Source organism: Myiozetetes cayanensis, unplaced genomic scaffold (assembly GCF_022539395.1).
Source record: "Myiozetetes cayanensis isolate MyiCay16 unplaced genomic scaffold, myiCay2020 scf2-11, whole genome shotgun sequence".
NCBI lineage: Eukaryota > Metazoa > Chordata > Aves > Passeriformes > Tyrannidae > Myiozetetes > Myiozetetes cayanensis.
The window spans coordinates 1,362,325-1,384,389 of NW_026087411.1; the positions used below are offsets into that span (position 1 = coordinate 1,362,325).

Sequence of the window (22,065 nt, forward strand, 5' to 3'; positions counted from 1 at the left end):
CTATACAACAAGGGCAAACATCTTTTCTGGAACATGTACTGATATTCTCCCTCCTCCTTCCTCCACCCCCTGGGAAATGTTTCTCCTCCCACTCCTTCCAGTTTCCTTCTGTGTTTTTGTGCTGCTGAACGATGTGGTTGCCTGAGCAACGGCAGCTGTGGAGGGGAGAGGGCGAGGGGTCTGGCCCAGCTGAGAGCCATCGGCCCCAGCCCGTGCTGTGACCCCAGACCTGTGACAGCAGCAGCCTCAGGACATGGAGAGTTCAGCTGGGCCAGGTGCCTTGAGCGGGGTCTCACCTCCCTCTTAGGTGCTGGGGATATCACAGCCACCTCATATTTCTGTTCAGTTACGCATTAAATAACCTAACACAACACTGTCAGACAAACAGTTGTTTGGCTCATCGACACACCCAGCTTATACTCACAACGAAGTGACATTTGTTACACTTCAATTCTAGTCTTAATAGCACTCAGACATACAAATTAACTGCTAATTAATCTCTAGAATCAGAATAATCCACTCTGGAAATTTCAGATTATTATGCTATGTCTCTCCCACCCTTTGCCCTTTTCATTGTGTATTTTACAATTCAGAAAAGTAACCGGAACAAAAGTGTCTATCAATGACCTTTGCAGATCCACTTCAATATTTGCACTGTGCTTTCTTTTCATCTTTGCTGTCTCTTGGTATTTGAGCAATATCTGGGAAAATGAGAATGTAGTCTCGCTGCCATTGCTGTGCAAGAGATAATAATCTCTACAAGATATCCAGCAGAGATTTCTTTTCCAATATTGTTTTATTGGAAGATACCCTTCTCTTTTTTTTTTTTTTTATAGCATTGTGCTTACAAGGTTTTGTGTTCCTACAGTTTATGAAACTCCACGGGTTGCCTCCCCCCTCCCACGACGGTTTATGATCAAAATTACTGTAATTGGCTACTTGCTGCTCTGCTGATTGCAGGAGGGAGGGCTGGGCAATGCTTCCTGCTTTTCAGCAATTATCACTTGGAACATCAAGTATGGAATAGTCTGTGCTGATACTTCTTAAATGAGTGTAGCTATTATGACACTCCACTGTCTTTTTTGTTATTAATTTTTACTCCTGAAGTAGAAGCACAGTTAGTTAGCGGTTCCAGTTACACCAGGCATTAATGGTGAGTTACTGGGAAATGACTGGACCTTTAACGTTTCATTTCAATGTGAGCTTCATTCAGAACTAAGTTATTCCAGCTTACCCAACAGCCTTCAGCAGCTGCATGCTTGCTAATCCTGGCCCCTGCACTGTATTTATAGCACTATTTAAAAAAAATCATTTAGGCTATGTTTTATTTTTGTTGAGCAAAAAATAGAGAACAACTGGAGTTAAAGCCTGACAGACCCAACCACAAAAGCTCAGAAACTAATCCTTCATTTTTTACTCTGCTTTGTCCAGAGATAACCTACTTTTCCATTTTCAGCTATCCAACAGAACAGTCAGAGGGAATATCACAGGAGCAAAAAGCAGCCCAGAATTTATGGCTTACTCAGTTAATGAGGTCTGGAGCACTGTGACAGGATGGCAGGTTCCATCAATGGAAGTGGAACAAAACTATCAGGATTTCTCAGTGTAATGGGAGTTTCAGAACCACCTCTCAAAACGGCGTTAATCTACCCAGGCACAAGTGATCGTGCTTGGGAGGTAGCTGGGCAGGTGCACCAGTGCACAGCTCCGGCTCTAGCAGGGATGTAAATCCATGTTTCACAGCAGAAGGGAGGCTCAGTCATGGAGTCTCGGGAAGGAAAAGGCATAAGGCCAAACACCCTCAGTGTGACTCATGGATTTCCATGGGATTACAGAGCGATGGAAATAGCCCACACTGACCGTATTAGGTCACCATGCTAAGATCATTAATCTGCCCTCAGGGAAGCACTGCTCCTGCCCTGCTGAGATGGGAAGTGGAAGGATAATTGGCCCATGGGGGTAGAAGAAAGATAGAAGAAAGAAGTGAAATAATGGGAAGTCCTTGAAGAAACAACATAAAAAAATGGAATATCCTGATTTCCCTTGAAAGGTCCCAAGGAATATCACTTACAGACTCCAATCAGTATGAATTCTCATCAATACATTGACCATTTATCTGTTTAGCAATACAAACTCTTTGATACTGATAAACTCCTACCTGTGATTCATATTTTGTAAAAGCTGTATCACAAAATTGTATTTGGCTGTGGATAACTTCAGCAAACCTGACTCTCACGTCACACAAGACCTTTGTGATCAAAGCATGCAAAAAGCTTAGTTATGGCCATCCCCACTCCATAAAACTTGCCAGAGTAACATAAAAACCATCTCACAAAGACGATACTGCAATAAAAGTAATATTATCACTTCCTCAAGCCCTAATGACATTTCTTAGTGGGGAGTGGAGTAAACCCATTCCTTACAAAACTGTGTCTCCAAACTTGCTTAGGCATTTACAGATTAGCAACTGAGTCTTGGATAAGCAGACACCAAATTCTTATGAAGGAAAAAGAGGCCCACAAGGCAACACCAGCACAGTCCTCCCCAGAAACAGCTGCTTGCTCTACAGAGTGCTCATCTGACACTGCACTTGCATTGCTTTTCATATGCAGCATGAGTTTCTACCACCTCTAAGGAATGCTGAATACAAAACTGCCAGCAAACAAACAGGCCAACAACAGAAGCCTCAGGCCTGCCACCTAATCATGCATCCCTCTAGAATTCCCTGCTGCGCCCTGGAAATGGCTAGAAAGAAATAGAAGAAAACCTTGTGGTTTAGCCCATCACCATCTTCTTCAATTTAACAAGGCCTTTCCTTTCTCAGCTGCTACAAACACCAAACAAGAGCCATGAAATCACTCTGGGGAGGGTGGCACATACATCTGCACTGCTTTCTTGCATGATATCAGCTTTGGTGCACTCAGAATGTCAGTGAGTGACCTTTTCATTCATTGCTTCCATGCTTTTGATCAAAATCTGATGTACATTACACTGTAAATTCAGTTACAACACACACGGTGGATCTGAGGGCAAACATTTATAATCAGTGTGACAACTAGTCAGAAAATGATCTTCTGTCACTCAATACACTTATAAGAAACAGCATCAATAGAATTATTACATCCACCAGCAGAAAAATGAAATGAGAAAATTGAACCTGAAGTTTCAGTAGGCAAGGCAATGTATCAATTAATATATCAAACAATAAAACCATTTTCATCTAGCATGCACTGTCCATTTTTCATATGAGGCTGCATTACTACTTGTGAGAGTTTCCACCTGCTCTCTGCATTCCTGGCATATAAAGTATATTTGGCCACATTTAGGATCCCTTGCTTATGCCTGGGATTTAATTATATCTCAGGTTTGAACTTCACAATGCAAACTGGTCACAAGGAAAATTCTAGAACTTCATAACTAAATTAAAATATATAATTTGGAAGAGAGATGTAACTTACCTCTGCAGTCATCGTGTGTGGTGCTCCCAGACTCTGGAAAGATCTCTCCTGTGGGATTCAGCTGCTCTGCATTTCATAATCAGGAAGTGCAGGAGTCTGTGGTCACTCAGATGTTGCCAACCTGAATCAAGGAGGAGATCAGGTGTCAATAAGAAATGTTCTAGTTCTGGCATGGCAGTAATAACAGTCTGGGCAGCTAAAACCATCCCAATCTGGAAAACAAACAGTTCATGCTCCCTGCATTCCTTACTGGCCCAAGAGTGCAACACTGAACACCCTTCAGACACCACTAAACTGGCCAATCTTGGATAGACTTGAACCACTCTCCAGGCAGCAGTTCTCATGCTCAGTAGAACAAGTGTATCCTTAATAACATCTGCATAGATTACAAGCTCTTCAGAGCAGTAATAATTCAGAAGCATTTGGAAACACACCTCTGTGTGGCAGGCATAGCTACAAAAAATATTTAACACTCATTTATTTCAGAAAACAGCTCTACACTTATATATTTAACAAGGGTTACACTTATAGGACATATTATTCTGCATGTTGAAAAGTGAACATGGATACCTTTCCTTGTTCCTCATCCACACAATACTTTAAAGTATCCATAGATTTAAAATTCTTCTCTTTTAACTGACGTTCTCTTGTGAATCCTAATCCTGCAGATTTATCCATATAATAAATATGGCCCAGCAGCTTTTAAAAAGTGCCAAAATGTGTTAAAACCAAAATAAAACAGCAGTGGCTACATCTAGCTTAATGACAGAGCTATCTGCTCTCTGGGAACACACAGCACAGTGACAACAGCCAATGACATTCAGTGTTCTTCCTGTTGATACTGGTTGTGGGCTGAGAGCTAAAAGGAGGCTCTGCCAACAGGCACCCAGGGAGTGTGCTGGTGTGTGACTGCAGCCAGGCATCTTCCCTTCCCTGAGGCTCAAGTATCCCTCTCCTGACAATCCCTCTAGGCCAAGCTCTCATGCTGGCTCTTACAGCATAATGTGCTCCTCAAACCAGACAGTTCCCACAGCAATGCAAGGAGCAGGTGCACACGTGTAACCAAAACCCACCTCTGTCGTGTTTTGGCAGGATTTGTTAGATCATCTTGATAACCTTACTGGTACCACGACTGCAGTGATGGCCTAGCAGGGAAAGCCCCCAGAAAACCAGGCCTTGTGTAGCCTGTCCCTCCAGCACTACACTAAGGACACGCCCGAGGCACTGAAGGTGAGGGCAGAAAGGGAAATGCCTGCCATTTCCACACCATTCCACAGCTTTCCTCTACACTGGCGCTTCACTTTAAACAAAATACAAACACGCACACAATCTGACGTGGACACATTCAGTGTAAAAATAACTGATATTTGGTGGTAAGATCCTTCTCAGCACTGTCTGTGATTCTCAGCGTTCGCACAGTTCATACAGAGCTGAGGATTCTTCACTTGCCTGCTGTAAGTGCTCCCTCTGCTGTTACGCAGAGCAACTACCAGAAAACCTTCCATCAGCCTTGCGTCTTTATCAAGAGGTGAATTTTCAAACACTCCATCTCGTGAGGAGAAAATCGATACAATTTTCTGAGATTACTTTTCATGCTTATTTTCTGCACAAGCAACTGCTGTCGTATTCCACTCTTCCAAAGTATTGGTGGTATCATTTAGAATAACAATGCAGCCAAGGAAAGAAGCCAAACAAACCCACATTTAAATATCTTGCATTTGCCCTAAGAAGCTTTTTACTATTCTTATTAAGCATACTGCAGAACTCCCTCCCTGACTTCTATGTGAATTATAAATCCTAAGACTGAGTTTAAAAAAATAAAGGTGATGAAATTAAAGACGTAAGAAAAGTAGTGTTTATTTTAATTTAAAAAGCCTAAAGGCCAAAATCCCTGTTTACATTCAAAATCACTTCTGAAACCCACAAGAGCAACAGAATGACTGGGGAGTTGCAGGCACTGAAGTTAAGGGCAGTTTACCGGAGCAGGACACAAAAAGCACAGTAGATGCAAATCACCACCTGTGGATGCAGAAGCCCTAATCTTCAGAAATATTATCTGTAAATTCGAGCAGTTTCCTTAGCTAAGTGCAGGCAGGTGCTGTGTTAGTCTGGCTGCAGAGCAGTTCTGGACCTGGCACTGCTGCCCATGTGTTTTGCTGCAGCTGCCTGCCCTTGGCTGGGCTCCTGCTGCCTGAGGAGCTGCTGCCCTTGGGTCTGGCAGTGCAAAAAGGGCCTTTCTGCAACCAAGCAGGGCTTTGTTTATTTTGCTGGGGCTGAGCAGTAAGCGCTGAGGTTGCAGGTTGCCCGAGAAGCAGCCTATGGGGCTCTGCAGTTCTGCCGGGGAACGCTCCTGCAGCAGCACAGAGGAAGCTGAGTGTGAGGGCAGGGAGAGCTGTCCCTCAGACCTGAGCCAGAGACCTCCCTGGGGCAGCTCTGCAACAGCAGAGAAGGCACAGTGCAGCTCACTGGGAAGGGAAGGCTTTTATTCACATCACATTGTTCACTAGGGGCACTGAACCCAAACGCATTTATAGGCTGCAGTGTGGGTTAAAATTTCATCTTTGACAGTTTGTTATTATTTTGCTGTGTTTACTTTCTTTGCTCATTTCCTCCAACAGCCCAAACCTATCCTTTTTGTGATGGGTTGAGATAAAAGACAGGGCTGTAGCTCCCAGAAATAAAAACTGTGGCTTTCTAATCCACTGTTGACTGAGACAGTGAATTAATGCAGTGTTAGAACACTATTCACCAAAAAGAAGTAATCTTATGAAAAATCAAACACCAAGATTATTATACATTTGTGTATTTACTGCTCCCTTTCCTCACCATAAAAAGCCACAATGATTGTGACCAATTTCCTAGAACACTGTGGGAGAGCAAGTGGTGACACTAAAATCTAACCTTTTACTTGAAAATATATATATATGAAGAATATGTTTTTTTCCTGTAAGTAGAAATCTGATAGACTGAGAAAATCAAGAAACACTAGAAGAGACGGTAACCTGAAAATCCTGCCTTCAAATTACCTGAAATATGGCCAGGAGATACAACAACATGAAAAAAAATTGGCATATTTTTATTCACTTCAAATGCTTTTTGTACAAATGTGGCCACAAATATCACTAGTAAACCTGAAATAAATATATTGTAGAACACCCCTGAAAGAACAGGTTGACCTGCAGAAGATGAGGTATCAAAAACAATTCAGCTTTACTGATGTGCTCTGTAACTTGGTGCTGTGGTTTAACCCCACACAGCCACTCACCACCCCCACGGGGCGATGAGGGAGAGAATAAGAAAACCCACGGGTTGAGATAAAAATATGTAACACTTGAAACCAGAAGCTGCTTTTTCCTCTTCCACCCCAGAGGAACTAAAGCATTGTCTCCCCACATTGTATTTAGTAACACTTTGTGCTTGCCAAGGTGGTCATAAAGCACGGCTTGAGAAACACTGTTTCAGCAGGATGATGTAACTGTGAGAACAATGATGATTTCATTCTAGCATCACCACACAAGGTGGTTTAAAACACATAATCTCAGTTTAGAACTGAAATATGGGCTAGAGTTGAAGAACGCTGTTGCTCTCCACAGAAATCTTCCAGCAGAGAGGCACCCATTACATCAATTTAGTACCAGATTGTTCTAGGGGGATGTTCACCAGTTCAAACAAATCTACACCAGATTATGACAAAGCATCTCTGAAACTTTAATATCTTCTCCAAACCAAAAATACAGAAAAGACACACTTCTAAAAACTCAAATATGATAGTATCCTATCCCCTATAACGAGAAAAAGAGGTCAAGGGAAGGTATAGGGCTTAGAGTTTAAGCATGTTTTTAGCGTAATTGCGTTTGAAACTGTGGCACTGACATCCACAATAAAATGAAAGAAATTATTATTCTAGTAATTACAGTTTGTTAAGCCAAGGAAGGCTGTGGAAATCTTAAATTTGCATAGTTTTTAAGTACAGCATAAGAGAAGAGAGTCTTAAGCAAAACTGAAGTCTGCAATGCTGTGAGAAAGGCTGATAGCAACCAAGATACATCCTTCAGAAGGATTGATATTGCTTGTTTGGGCTATGCTTGTATTGAATTTAGAATTTAATAAAAGAATAAACTCCATGAAAGCATTTTTGGTTGTGTTTTGTTTGAAGGGATTTCCTTTGAAGAAAAGGTAAAGCCTCAGGGCTTGGGAAAGAATAGAGGATGGGGCTGAGGGTCTTTAAAACACACAGTTTTTGAAGTGAGAACACAGCAAATAGAACATCCATGATTTGGGAAGAACTAGTTTAATTAATCAATGGCCAGAAACAGGAGAGAGTTGTTTCTGTGTAGCAGCTACCCAGAAGGCTCCAGGAGATGAGTTAATGAACAAATTCGTATGTTTTTGAATGAAAAAAACCCAACCGTCCCAGAAACAATCCCACCGACAGACACCGCACTGCGCTGCGGAACCGGCACCGACGGCTACAAGTCCCTTCCCTCACGGCAGGGAAGAGCGGTGCCGCCTCAGCCACTGTGAGGGGACGCGGGACCCGCCCTCACGGCGGCTCCCTCACGGCGGCTGCCCCATCGCCTCACGGCGGCCGCCCCCATCGCCTCACGGCGGCCGCCCCATCGCCTCACGGCAGGTGCCCCCATCGCCTCACGGCGGGCCCCTCACGGTGGCTCCCTCACGGCGGCCGCCCCATCGCCTCACGGCGGGCCCGCCTCGTCCCCTCACGGCAGAGCCTCCTCCTCCCCGTACAACAGTCCCGCCTCCTCCCTCATGGCAGCTTTTCCTCCTCCCCAAACGACAGTCCCGCCTCGTCCCTCATGGCAGCTTTTCCTCCTCCCCTCACGACATCCTCCCGCTTCGTCCCCTCATGGCGGCTCCTCCTTCTCCCCTCACGGCGGCCCCCGCTTCATCCCCTCATGGTGGCTCCTCCTCCTCCCCTCACGACCGCCCCGCCGCGTTCCCTCGTGGTAGCTTTGCCATCCCCCTCACGCCAGTCCCGCCTCCTCCCCTCATGGCGGCCCCTCCTCTTACCGTCACGACAGTCCCGCCTCGTCGCGTCATGGCGGCTCCTCCTCCCCTCACGGTGCTCCCGCCTCTTCCCCTCACGGCGGCGCGCGGTGCACTGTGGGTCCCTCAGCCGGACTACAGCTCCCAGCGCTGGCGGGCGCGGCTCTGCCGGCAGGGCATGCCGGGAGTTGTAGTCCCGGCGCCCCTGCAGCCCCGCCCGCGGCTCGCCGGGAAACCCCGTGCGCGCGGGCACGGCCCTCTCTGTGCCGCGGCCGCCATTCCGCCAGCAGCGCGGGCACTCCGCGCCCCGGCCCCGCACCATGCAGATCTTCGTCAAAACCCTCACCGGCAAAACCATCACCCTCGAGGTGAGCACAAAGCGCCTCGCCGGGCCGCCGCTGCCCGCCGGTGCTGCGGGATGCGCCGGGAGATGCGGGGATGCGCGGGGAATCGGCGGGATGTGCGGGGCAGCAGCGGGATGATGTGCGGGGAAGCAGCGGGATGATGTGCGGGGGAGCAGCGGGATGATGTGCGGGGCAGCAGCGGGATGATGTGCGGGAAACGCCGGCTCTGCGCTGGCCGGCGCGGTTCTGGCCACGCCGTGAGGGCCGAAAGGGCCGCGACAGCACCGGGGGTGTGCCGAGAGCTCCGCGTGGTTCCTCGGCTTTCCTGGGATCATTAAAAGGCGAAGCGCGTTTTGACTCTTCTGTTCTAATTAAATAGGTTGAGCCTTCTGATACTATAGAAAATGTGAAAGCGAAGATCCAGGATAAGGAGGGTACGTTCAAGAGGCACTTATTCATTATTCTATATTGATAAAAGTAAATGAAAAATAAATATTATATGTACTATCTATACTGCGATATCAATCCATATACTATATTTTTTATATATTATATTGATATATAGCAGTCTTGTGGATGGATGTGTGGCACAGATCTAATTGTCTGTAGCAATCTCTATTTTATTGCAGCATATTAACAGTTCTCATTCCTCATTTATTCCTGGTTTGTATCCCCCTTAGGCATCCCTCCGGATCAGCAGCGGCTGATCTTTGCTGGGAAGCAGCTGGAAGATGGACGCACACTGTCCGACTACAACATTCAGAAAGTGAGTAGGAGAGGCAGGAGCTAGCAGGGCTGAGTCACCTTTGCTGCTCAGCCTCAAAAATGTTTCAAATATCTTCAGCCAAATCAGTGGATTTAGGGTTTGGTGGTAGTTTTGATGCTGGGGGCTTGGGATGTCACCTTCATAGCAAATAATCCTTTTAGAGCTTTCCTGAGTGCCAGGCACTTGAGGCCTGCTTTCTCAGGATAAAAGGAACAAGGCTGCTTAAATGCTGATTCTGAGCCTGTTTCACGTGCCTTCCTAACAGGAATCAACCCTTCACCTTGTGCTGAGACTTCGGGGTGGTGCCAAGAAAAGAAAGAAGAAGTCTTACACCACCCCCAAGAAGAACAAGCATAAGAGAAAGAAGGTTAAGCTTGCAGTGCTCAAGTACTACAAGGTAGGTAGAAATATGAAACTTGATGAAAACTCAGCTCGTAGCTGGTCTGCACAGAGCCCGGCCTATTTAATATTCAAAGCCCTTCTATTTGCAAATATCCCATCTGCTTAACGAAAGGGAAACCCACTGCTGCAGTTGGGCACTCCTGAGCTTGGCCTCAAGAAGTGTGATGCATCAGCTATCACAAAAACTGCTCTGCCAAGGAAAAATAACCACAATTCTCATTGCTTCTGTGAGTGCCTAAGAGATTTTCCCCTGCTTGGCCTTCCCAGGTGGACGAGAATGGCAAGATCAGCCGGCTGCGCCGGGAGTGCCCTTCGGAGGAGTGTGGGGCTGGAGTCTTCATGGCCAGTCACTTCGACAGGCACTACTGCGGCAAGTGCTGCCTGACCTACTGCTTCAACAAGCCAGAGGACAAGTAAATGTGCCACCCAATAAAGAGTCAACTTCCTACGGTGTAAGGGTCTTTTTCTGTGGTGCTGTGTTTCTTCTCTGCTTGCAAAGAGAAAAAAAATTGGTGAAGCTTTGGATGCTGCCAGCTGGGATGAGATACTCTGGCTCTAAAACTGAAGCAGCAGCTTGTTTTAAATAGTAAGGGGTACCAGTTGCAGAGGGAGGGGAAAACAACACTCCAGCTAACCTTAGAAGTGGTCTCTTAACATGAGACAGGACAATAGTTCTGATCTGCAAAAACAGGAGCTCGGGAGGTCAAGTCATGTCTACAAGTGGGTCAGTGAAAGGGGGAGCTGAAATACTGTACAGCACCAGCAAGGGAGGGGAAAGAAGATGCCTGAGCTATTTTGGATCCAAAGACAGTCATTATAAATATTTATACCACGATGGTTTTACACACCTGAAGTGCTTGTAGTTACTCCTGTAGTTTATCCCATATTCCAGTGGCATAAGGTGGTTGCTTGACATGATAGAAAAGCAGAGAATTTCAGATACAAAATATACCTGAAATGCTCTGATGTAAAGAACAGATCTAAAGCAGCTATTGTGCACCTCTGAAAGTTCATTTAATGTTACCAGTTAAAGGCCAGCCAGGAGTATAATACACATCCCTCCGTGTTTGTGTATTCAAAGGTCCTTTAAAATCCCGGGTCCCAGGAAGTTGTCTGTTGAACTTCTGTCTCTTCATAACAAATAATATCATCCCCAACGTGGAATTCCAAATTCCTGTCCAAACTCAAGCCACAATCCATTCCCGCTTTTATTACCTGGGCATCATCTTTATGATGCTTCAGCGATGATAAGGATCCTACAAAGAGAGAAGGCATCAGAGGGAGCCCACCAGCAGCAGAGCACACGAGTGGTTTGGTTTGCCCTTCCTGCAGATTCCATGTTGTCATGGTGGTGGCAATTCCACTTACCTTTCCAAATAACATCCCCCCTGCGGATCAACTTGAACTTCATTTTCCTGTCCAGCAGCCCCTTCTGCACTCTGCATCCAGCCACGGGAATCTTGTTTTTCCCTACTGTTACAGAGAAGGTGTCCAGAACAGAAGCTTCCCCTGAAAGGAAAAAAGTTGTGCATGGGATTAACAAACTGGCACTAGGTATGAGCAGGCTGCATTTTTCCACTTGCCAAACTTTGTAACAACACAAAAGCAGTTAGGGGTATAAAAGGAATATTTGATACAACAGGAACACCTCACTGGAGAATAAACTAGAGGCCACACTGCGAGGCAAAAATGTGTCAGTCAATGCCAACTCACCTATTGTCGTCTCCACCACAGCTGGGGGCAGTCTGCTATTGAGCTCCTCTTTCAAGTCGTCTATAAGTTTGTAGATGATGTTGTGCAGTTTGATTTTTATTCCCTTTTTATCAGCCAGCTTTTTAATGCTGTCGTTGGCTTTGACACTGAATCCATATATAACACCTGATAAAGGAAACACATGTCAAGTGATGACTGCGAGAGATCACACCTTAAACAGCTAAAAGTGAAATCCTGCGGCACAGGGCAGAACTAATGGTCAGCAAACCAAGAAAAGCGTTTTACTCCTGCTTCCCTTTGAAGGAATTTGACTAATTTTACAGCATTTTACTGCTTCTGCCACTAAGGCACATCAACTGCTACAGACCAAAATCAAAATAAACGGCCCAAAAACATCCTCACAGAAAGGTCCCTGGTGACAACTGGGGGGATCAAGGCAGAAAACAACACACACAGCTCACAGAAATGACTCAGACCTGCCATTTTAGGGCTGGAAAAACAGCCTGGTTGTCCAAAGTAAGCTGGAAGTGAATTCTAAATCACTCTCATCCACGTGTGGGCTATGGCAGGCCCAGTGACCTGCCCTCTGCAGCAGGTGGGAATTACAGGGTACAAACAGGAAAAACTACTGAGTCAGATCCAGTTGCCTCCCTGAGCAAAAGGAAATAATTTGCTAACTTACTTTTCAAGCTCTGCCCATTTGAGCATCATAAAGCAACCTGAGTGAGTAGTCACAGTTTAATCTTAACAGTTCAACTACTGGCAGCAGCTTTTCCAGAGTCCTCCCACTTCCGTGAGATTTCCAGCCTGCACTACTTTGATGTGCAAGGAACCATTTTTAAGATACACATAAATTTACCTTATTGATGCTGCTAATTATTACTGAGGAAACAAACCCCCCTGAGGCCTACCCATGTCAGTAACTGAATCATTTCAGAATTGCAAACTGAACTTTAAACACGCACCATTAAAGGCTTCAGCGAGACTCAGATCGTTTTCGCTGATATCTCCCATCCCAAAGTGGACAATATCCAGTTTGCATTCATCCTCACAGTCATAGCTGTCCAGAATGTTCAGAATAGCTTCAACAGATCCATCCACGTCGCCTGCAGGGGTAAATGGAAGCACTGCTGACTTGGGATATAAAGGAGCATGGAATTATAACTAAGCATGTGATAACTCCACGCTGTGCAACAGAAAGTCTTTTGACATCTATCACTCTTACTACATTTTCAGTGATATGTTAAAATCCATCTAACAAGTCTGTTCATTCCAAAAATTAACTGGATAAATACAACAGGACCAGAGGCTCCACGTCTGCTGTCATTTTTTTGGGTCTAGTTTGCATAGTTTTTCACCTACTGATGCCACCGCTTGTGTATCACCCAATGTGAGGTCAGACCAAGGTCCTCCTGTCCCCCTTGAATACACAGCTGTTCTCCATTTTGCTGATGCACCATGATTATAGCTGGGGGAAGTGGTTGATAATTGAGATGTACAGAGGTTTATCTATGTCTATATATATTTGCATAGGGGGTTGTATGGATGGGGTTTACTCCTGAATTCCTGGGTGAGAGGGTTGGGCTTACAAGTTTTCCTGTGGCTCTGGCCCTGATCAAAGTTCAGCTCAGAGCTGTGTGACAGCAGGGAGAGCACAGAGGCCAGGGCGCAGGGAGGGGACAGCACCTTTAACGATGACCGACAGCGTGTCCTCGGCCAGCTCCCTTCTGTCCTTGGGCCTCTGGAACAGCAGGTGCTTGTTGGCCTTGTACAGCACGGCCTTCCTCTGCCTCCAGGTCAGATGGGCCAGCTTCTGTTGCTGCTGCTTGTACTCCATCCTGTGCTCCTTCTGCTTTGCTTCAATAACTTCCATGTCCTTCTTCAGCTTCTCCTGTTCTTCCACGTAGGTCCTCCAATCTATCACTTCGTGTGCCCTTTGCTGGGCAGGGAGACAGAAACATCACCTTTAGAACACTGCAGCAGGAAACTCCACAATAATGCAGTTCCATCCTCTGGCATCTTCTCTACAGGCCACATTTCATTTCTCCCACATTTCATCACAGATCTGGCTGCACAGATGGCAGAGACTGAGCACGAGAGCTTCCTCCCTGAGCTACAACACGTTTTTGTGGTGCTTCTGCATTGCAGAAGAGAATTATCCTTCATTCTTCCACATGGTGTTTATCCAGCTCTCCCAGCACCCATTTCAAGCCGTATTTTATGCATATTCTTTTGTCAGGAACTAATTTTCTCACTCTAAAATTGAAACACTGTGGAGATGAGGATAGTGAAAGGTGGAAAGGGGGAAAGGTGGAAAAGAAAGAGGCAATAAGCAAACCCCTCATTGCTCTTACAGAGCTCATTGATCCCCATTCTCATCTTCCCTGGGATCATCCAGATTATTCAGAGTGAAAGCTCTCCCTCACTCTGTTGCCCAGCTCCTTCCCTGCACCGTGAGTTTTCCATCCGACAGTTCTTTCCATACCTCGGATTCCACTTCCAGGATCTCGTCTCCTGCCGAGGGGACGTCCTTCCAGCCCATGATTTCCACTGGGATGCCTGGGGGGGCTGCATCCACAGCCTGGCCGTTCTCATCGAACATGAAGCGCACCTTGGCCCAGGTCTTGCCTGCAACCAGAACACAGCCCTTCCTCAGAGTTCCTCTCTGGATGATGGCTGTGGTAAGGGGACTGGGGAAGAGCAGAGGAGAAAAATGACAAACAGAAGAAAAGTGACACTTCTCCCCGTCTCCATGGTTAGTGCAGGCAAAACACCAACCAGGATGGGCCTGTGCTCCATCACAGGCACAATGTTCCTGCTGATAAAATTTTCAAGTGACATGCAAAGCCCCCAAGAACTGCACTGTACTCTGAATTTCTGCAGAGCACTCCAAAACTTGGCATTTGTGAGCTCAGCAACAGACTGATTTTACCCACTATGTGAACGCCCCAGAAAACCCCAAACGACCAATCCCAACAACTTTCTAGAATTCAGTTAGTTTTTAAAGAGGGCAGAACACGCTTTGTTCACACAGAACCTGCTAAAGGTCTGAGATATTTAAGAGCAGAACGTCACGTCACACACAGCGTGCCAAGAACTGTGTATACATTGTGACTGTTAACTTCATCATTCCTGCTGTTTTAATGACCTTTAAAAAACACATCTGTTCTGGCATTTTAAACTAACTCCTGGGCTCACAGGACTTCATCTCAGTGATAGGATGAATTTGTCCCCATCAGTTTAAAACCTTCTTTTTCTGGCCCTTGTGCTGCAGAATAACATTTCGAGGCTTTAATTAGAAACACAGCAAAGAATCTGTGACAGCTCTATTTAGGGAGGTGCAAACCCCCTGAGCAGCATCCCTGTGCTGTCACAGATTGCTCCTCTGAAGCTGTGGAGCTGCAGGTGACTCACCCTTTGCCTCTGTCTTTGCGAGACTCGATGACGGTCCCCTCGACCAGCCCCGTGGCATCCGCCTTCAGCTCCAACATCTCTGCCAGAGCAACAGTGGCTTCGGCCAAAACCATCAGGTTTTCACCCTGCATCAAACCCCACACACAAAAACACACACAATAAAGGAAGGGCCCAGGTAAAGTGAGATCAGAAGTTGAAATCTCGGTGCCAAATTCCCCCACTGAAAACTTGATGACATTTCTGTTGGGCTGGGGTTTTGCCCCCACCCCTTTTGTTCTAATTACATCTTTTAAGACCACTATGAAACTGTGCTCCTGTGACTAGGCCTGTGTTAGGAATATCTTTATTTACCCTGGTTTGAATTCTTCCCTTCATGCACAGCACTGTCACCAACTTTGCTTTTGCACTGATTTCATACAATGAGCAAACAGCAATTAGCATTAACCTGAAAAACATCCACTGAACTTACAGAAGGAAGGTGAGATATTATTGCTCCCTAAAAGCCTGAGCCTCAAAATACATTTCAGTGTGTTTCAAATAATTCTGGTGAGAGCCAGCAGCACTGAGCTCCTGGTGTTTGACACCTTGCCACGAAGAGAAACAACTTATTTTGCAGCTGCACATATCAGACACCCACATATCTCTGTGCACAAATCAGACACCCACAAACACCACCCTTTTTTTCCCACCACAACTTTACCTTCAGTGCAGAAATATTTACAGCTTGAACATCACCTCCAAACTCCTCACAGACCACATCATGGGCCAGCAACTCCTTCTTTACTCTTTCGGGATCAGCTTCGGGTTTGTCACATTTGTTGATGGCGAGGATAAGAGGAACTAAAAAGAGAAGGAGCAAACTCAGCACCAACCCAACCAGAACCTGATGTTACCAGCAGAGCTCCTGGAAAAGGTAATGGCCAGCTAGAAGAAATCCCTCCAGGGTGGAAATGAAGAGGTACCTCCTGCGTTTTTAGCGTGCTGGATGGACTCTACGGTTTGCTCCATCACCCCATCCTCGGCTGCGACCACCAGGATGACGATGTCGGTGACGTTGGTGCCTCGCGCCCGCATGGCTGAGAAGGCTGCGTGCCCAGGAGTGTCCAGGAAAGTTATCTTTTCCCCAGAAGGCAGGTGCACTGTGAACAAAAGGACATGGAACAGCTGAAAATCAGCACTTCACCCACCCAGCTTTATGTGATGTAAGCAAGCATCACTCCTTGGAGAACTACTTTAACACCAACAACAGATTTTAGGCAGACAGATAACTTGGCCTGAAGGTGGAAGGTGCTGCTAAACCCTCAGGAGAGAAAAAGCACCCTGAGATCTTCCTTAATCCAAAAATAGTCTAATTTCAAGTGTGCAGACAATTCACTTCCAAGCTCCATCCAAGTAACTATGACAGTTATCAGCAACAGACATATCATGTTGCAGTTCCCTTCCTCACTGCTTACATATAAACTGTTTTGTGATCACCTTCTCCCCCAGTGAACCGGCAGCAAGTCAGCCAAAGTGAGCTGTGTCATCCGTGACCATGCACAGCTGGACCTTACCAAGGAAAGCCCCAATGTGCTGTGTGATGCCTCCTGCTTCCATCGAGGCCACCTGGCTTTTCCGCAGGCTGTCCAGCAAGGTTGTTTTGCCGTGATCCACGTGGCCCAGGATGGTCACAACGGGGGGCCGAGGGGTCAGCACTGCTGGGTCTGCAGGAGGCCTGCAAGGACAGCACAGATCCCCCCAAAATTCTGAGTGACAGGCATGCCCCACGTGGCTAAAGAAGAGCCACTGGCCAGAGCACAGCGAACCCCGGTTTTGTGGTTCCCCCTCCTCACAAACCCCAGCTGCACCACAGGCAGCCCTCCTAGTGCTCGGGGCTACTGAATTAATACACTGAATTAATGCAGCAATCCAGGGTATCAAAGAATTGGCTTTTCTTCAGAAAATGGCACAGAAAAAGCCCACCTAAAACAAGCCAAATCCAAGTAGCAGTTTTATGGCTAACTAAACCAAAACAGTAACCTTCACCTTTTAAATATTATCATATTGTGAGTGTATCAGGTATTCTCAACATACCGTCACAACAAAGAAAGACAGGACAGGACAAACACCTGCAGGAAGAAATAAAGAGCCAAAAAGAACAGTTTCCAACTTGCCTTTTCACAGCATCTGTGTTTTTCCTTTCCTTTTCCTCTTTCAGTTTTGCCGATTTATACTTCATTCCAGACTTCTGAACAATCATCTTGATGTGGTCTTCATACAAGATGGAATCTGGTTCTAGCGAATCCAGGTCAATGTCTGTGTACAGCAGGGCCTCGTAAATATGGTCTGTGGGGCAGGTAAAGGCATTTAACAAGGACATCCACAAAAACATGTGGGACAAAAAACCCAAACCCAATCCAGACAGTGTAAGGTTTTGTCATTAGTGGTTTATGTTGTGCTATTAAGTTTCATTCACAAAGCACTTTTCCTTTAGCCAGATTTATCTAAAAGTTCCTGTTACACCACACACTTGCAGAGAAGAACTTGATGCTGAAGGATTTCCAGAACCTGAGTGCCTTATCAAATACTAGAATCTTATTTTTCCCTCAGATTTTCACACCTTATTTTAACGTTTAACCCCACAAAAAGAAAGCAACAGAAACTCATCTAAACCAAACAGCAAAGGAGTGATTCAAGGAGGAAGGAAATTTGGTGATTCAGAGCCTTTGCTGCTTTCTTTGGTGGCAGAAACACAGAACCCATTGCAGTGGTGAGAATTTGTTACATGCTGACCTAGGGACCGTCACAAATCTACCTCAGAAAGGTATATCAAGACATGACAGACTCTTCTGCTTCTCACTGATGAGTGGAAAATCTGGCAGAAAAAGTCTACCAACAGCTCCCTTGGGATGGAACAACCTCCCTGGCCAAGGGAGGGATCAACAACCAGTAACCAACCCCACTGAGGACACCTTGGCCTTTCCCACTCCTGCAAGAGGTGGGACAGCTCGTGCTGCTCCAGACCAGAGCAGCCTCTCACCTATGTCTTTGCCCATGGCTCGTGCCAGTTCCTCAATAGTCATCTTCTGCCTTATCTCCACTTCACCTCTCGTCAGCGGGATCTTCTTTTTCTGCTTTTTTCTCTCCTACATGGAATTAGACACGTACATAGGAACACAGAGCTGCCATAAACCGGGGAATGACAAAAACAATATTAAAGAGACAGCGGTCTCAAGCCATAGGAAGCAAACACATCCTTTTTTTCACTACAACACCAATGAATTTAAATAAATGAATGGCTTTACACATCATAACGGACATTTAAAATGTATAGCACACAGCACACTCTTTTTTCATTTCTTATTTTTCAGATTAAGGGCAAAAAAGGCAACAAAATAATTTTAAGGTTTGTTTTTTAATAATTTCTCTGCAAAATTCACAATGCTACTGGTCTAAGTCACTATTCCAGAGGGAATCACAACAAAGTCACACATTAAGTACATTTTGTCTGATAAATTTATAACATATTCTCTATATTCACGAATAAAGCTCTTTAGCTTTAATGTAAAAGTTCAGGCTGAGCTCTTGCCCTTCCCACACCAAAGCAGCGCCTCCTGGGCTGTGGGAGTTACCTCCTTTGTGGCCAGATGTCTGCAGTGTGCCGAGGCAGCCCCGATGGCTCTGTGTCTGTGCCAGGGCTGCAGGCGCAGCAGGACGGGGCGCAGGGGGTGTGCAGGGGCCTGCACAGCCGTCCAGGGTGCCCCCCAAAGCCTCCTGCAGGACAGGGCCCGGAGCTGCCTGCAGGCACCACGGAGCTGCAGCAGGCTCTCCAGCCTCAGCACCAGCCCTCGGTTCATCTCCTCACTGCAAACACAAAGGGCACACTGAGACTCGCAGCTGGAACACACCCTCCCTCGGCACAAAACACACAGGAACACAAGGCACAAATGTTATGTGTCCAACAGGCTTCTTAACACTTAAAAGAGTGAACCATTTAGCAACTGTTCCAGTTTTTCCATTTCCTTCAGCACTGCCTCTTTCTCCACACAGATCTGCTAAGAGCTTACAGATGTTTCTCCACTGATCCCTGATATAAATTACTAAACCCTCCATTTTGGGTTCTTTCACATCTGCTAGAAGAAAAGGGACATTTGCACTCCCTGTGCTACCCTGTCAGAATTACACAGGTGCAACCTACCTCTCTGAAACACACCTGCAAAATGCTCTTTCCCTGAGCATTTAAAGAGAGAAGTACCACTCTGAGAAGCACCACTCCGAGAGCACAGCACTGCAGTAACACCAGAGCTGTCATGTGCACAGAGATATTCCCTGAGGCTAAACCCTGGCTCAGCAACTAGGCTTCCCAGGGTTCTTCTGTCAGATCATCCCACATCTTGTTTTAACCATCTTAGCTTTGGTTTGAGCCATTTCGCTAATCATCCCATACAACAATGTCCTCCTCTGAACTTCTCCTGTTGCTCAGAGCTGCCAGTTCTGCACTGGCACAGGTTGCCCAGAGAAGCTGTGGCTGTGCCATCCCTGCAAGTGCCCAAGGCCAGCTTGGACGGGGCTTGGAGCAACCTGGGCTGGTGGAAGGTGAGGCAGGGAATGCTCTGGGCTTCTCCCAGAAAGGCTGCGAGGCCTTCAAAACCTCCCTTGCACCCGCACACCTGCGGGAAGTGACCCGCCGACAAACCAACCAACCACAACCAGCTACTTCGGGGTTATTTTGCTCCATTAAAGGGGCTGAACGTGCAAACCCGAGGAGTCCCGGAGCTGCCACAAGACGCTGCCCACACACCCAACCAACACCGGCCCAGCCCACATCGGCGAGGCCCCGGCCAGGCTCTGCCCCTGGAAAGCCCCTCCCGCCCACCGGCCCGGCTAATCCATACCTGTCAGCCGCAGCCCGCCCTCCCCGCCGTGCCAGCGCCCCTCTCCGAGCGCCCGGCTCGCCCACCCCGGCCCTGACAGCACCGCCGAGGGAAGGAGGGAGGGGAGGGACTGAGGGGAGATGGGGCACTGAGGGGAGATGGGGCACTGAGGGGAGAGCGGGCACTGAGGACGCCCCTCAGCCCTCACCCGGCTCGTCCCCCTCACGGCCGGCCCGCCGCTCTCCGCGCACGCGCCGGGGGGCACCGCGCACGCGCCCGAACAGCCGGGGGCGGGAATTCCCCTCACGGGACACGGGACGGGGAGCCCTGAGGGGGCCGGAATTCTCCTCACGGGACACGGGACGGGGAGCCCTGAGGGAGCGGGAATTCTCCTCACGGGACACGGGACAGGGAGCCCTGAGGGATTGGGGAATTCTCCTCCCGGGACACGGGACAGGGAGCCCTGAGGGGGGCGGGAATTCTCCTCCCGGCACACGGGCTTTCTGTGCTCATCCCACAGTGTCGGAATTTGCTTTTTAAACGTATAGATGAGTAGTAGAAATACATATATATACACACACGGATAGAAACAAAATTCGGTTTCCTCCTGCCAGGAGCTAGTAGGTTTTTTAGATCGCCAGTCTAAAGCTTTCGACACGGCTGATTTTTCAGCCCCGTCTAATTTGGTGTCTTTAAATTAACGCCTCTTAATGGGCCGGGGAAAACAAAAATCCAAGAGGAAGGTCTATAAATGAGAAATCCTCGATGTTCCCTGGTTAATGAGTGCGGTAAGAGCCGCAGATAATCCCAAAGGTCCGCTCGGGACAGCGCTGCAATCAATCCCTGTCCAGACACTGGAAACTGCGTGTCGTGGCCAGAAATTCCCTTAATACATTTGAGCTGTGCATTTTACACGCTTTGCCCATAATGCGGGGCCTGGGGTAGTTCACACTGGTAGTTTTATACCCTCCAGAGCAGCACCTATGTGTTCTGCTGCCCTCAGTACCTCTACTACAAGTGTTTGCTCATTTATGATGCTAAATGCTGAAAAAAAGAGTGTTTTGAATTTTTAAGGCAGCACCTGTTGACGAATGCACCAGGTACTGACACCTTGAATTGCACAGGGCCCTCGAGTGTTTCTCCACAGGTAAAATCACCTTGAAAACAAACCACAGTACAAAAAAAAAAGCTTAAATATCAAAGTCGTGCAAAGGCATTAAAAGCAATTCCTGCACAAGGCCAGCACGGAGCTGCCAACCATGCCCCTGCTGAGGGCAACACGTCCTGGGACTGCCTGGGATTGACCTAAAAGAACGTTTTATTGGAAAGATAAAATTTAGCGTGCGAAACAGCCATCAGAGTTTACAGCAAATCTGCTTTTTGAGTTGATCTTCCGTTGGACACCGCCTGGAAATCTTCCCGTGCGCCTCTGTAAGGCTCTGGGAATTAGCGTGGGATCATATTTTACCCACATGTCTCTTAACCACAGAGTCATCCTGTTTTCATTTAAAGCTTTATTACAGATTGCCCGTTTTTCTAAAGGGCAAACTGAAAACAAATAATTATTGATGTCATAGGTCGGGATGTTGGTTTGGGGTGGGTTGCAGAAATATTTTCTGCTGAACTCTGTGGCTGTTAACGCTTGGCTTTGTCCCTTAGTTGCAATTCCTGATTATTATTAGTTGCCTTTAAAAAATTTTTAAAAAATTCAGGTGTCTTATGGAGTTTACCTTACTTTGATTCTTTTTTTTAGCTTTCAGTTTTTCTTAACTTCCTTATTTAGCAGCAACTTTTTCAGCACAATATATGAGCAACGAGCCAGAACCTGAAATTACACTAAGGGCATGTAGATAAAAATGAAGAGGTTAATTTAATCTGAAAGATCTGGCTTGAAGCCGACATTAAATACAGTTCACAGTGATGTGTGCCGGAGCAGTGTGTACTCCTGGAGCAGGAGGTGGTTTTAGGAGACACGACCTACCTTGAGCTGTGCGGGACGGGAGGTGCGGGTGCGATGGGGAGCTCTGTGCCCCGTGCAGGTGGCAGGAGGCTGAACCCGGGGGTCGTTCCTGAGTGATGTTAGCTCGGATTTGTGGCATTCCCCCGCT

At 46.8% G+C, this 22,065-nt stretch overlaps 2 protein-coding genes across 4 annotated transcripts; one reads left to right on the top strand and one right to left on the bottom strand.

The window, feature by feature from the left end:
• Positions 1–8,672: 8,672 nt before the first annotated feature.
• Positions 8,673–10,423, top strand: RPS27A (ribosomal protein S27a). The gene is made up of 5 exons (XM_050317001.1): positions 8,673–8,833; positions 9,189–9,243; positions 9,490–9,575; positions 9,841–9,972; positions 10,245–10,423. The coding sequence occupies exons 1-5, from the start codon at positions 8,786–8,788 to the stop codon at positions 10,392–10,394; spliced, it is 471 nt and encodes a 156-aa protein (XP_050172958.1). The 5' UTR covers positions 8,673–8,785; the 3' UTR covers positions 10,395–10,423.
• A 546-nt stretch (positions 10,424–10,969) lies between these two features.
• On the bottom strand, positions 10,970–22,046 carry MTIF2 (mitochondrial translational initiation factor 2). 3 transcript variants are annotated; one of them, XM_050316990.1, is made up of 14 exons: positions 21,939–21,955; positions 18,716–18,947; positions 18,124–18,229; positions 17,258–17,429; positions 16,658–16,818; positions 16,067–16,243; positions 15,805–15,944; positions 15,105–15,229; positions 14,176–14,380; positions 13,377–13,629; positions 12,656–12,796; positions 11,691–11,855; positions 11,346–11,486; positions 10,970–11,233 (listed from the first exon to the last, which is right to left on the bottom strand). In XM_050316990.1, exons 2-14 carry the CDS (start codon positions 18,938–18,940, stop codon positions 11,064–11,066), a joined length of 2,181 nt encoding a protein of 726 aa, XP_050172947.1. In that variant the 5' UTR covers positions 18,941–18,947; positions 21,939–21,955; the 3' UTR covers positions 10,970–11,063. The 3 variants fall into 3 exon arrangements, with proteins under 3 accessions (XP_050172947.1, XP_050172946.1, XP_050172948.1); XM_050316989.1 differs by lacking the exon at positions 21,939–21,955 and adding an exon at positions 19,979–20,148; XM_050316991.1 differs by lacking the exon at positions 18,716–18,947 and having other exon boundaries at positions 21,939–22,046.
• Positions 22,047–22,065: the final 19 nt, after the last annotated feature.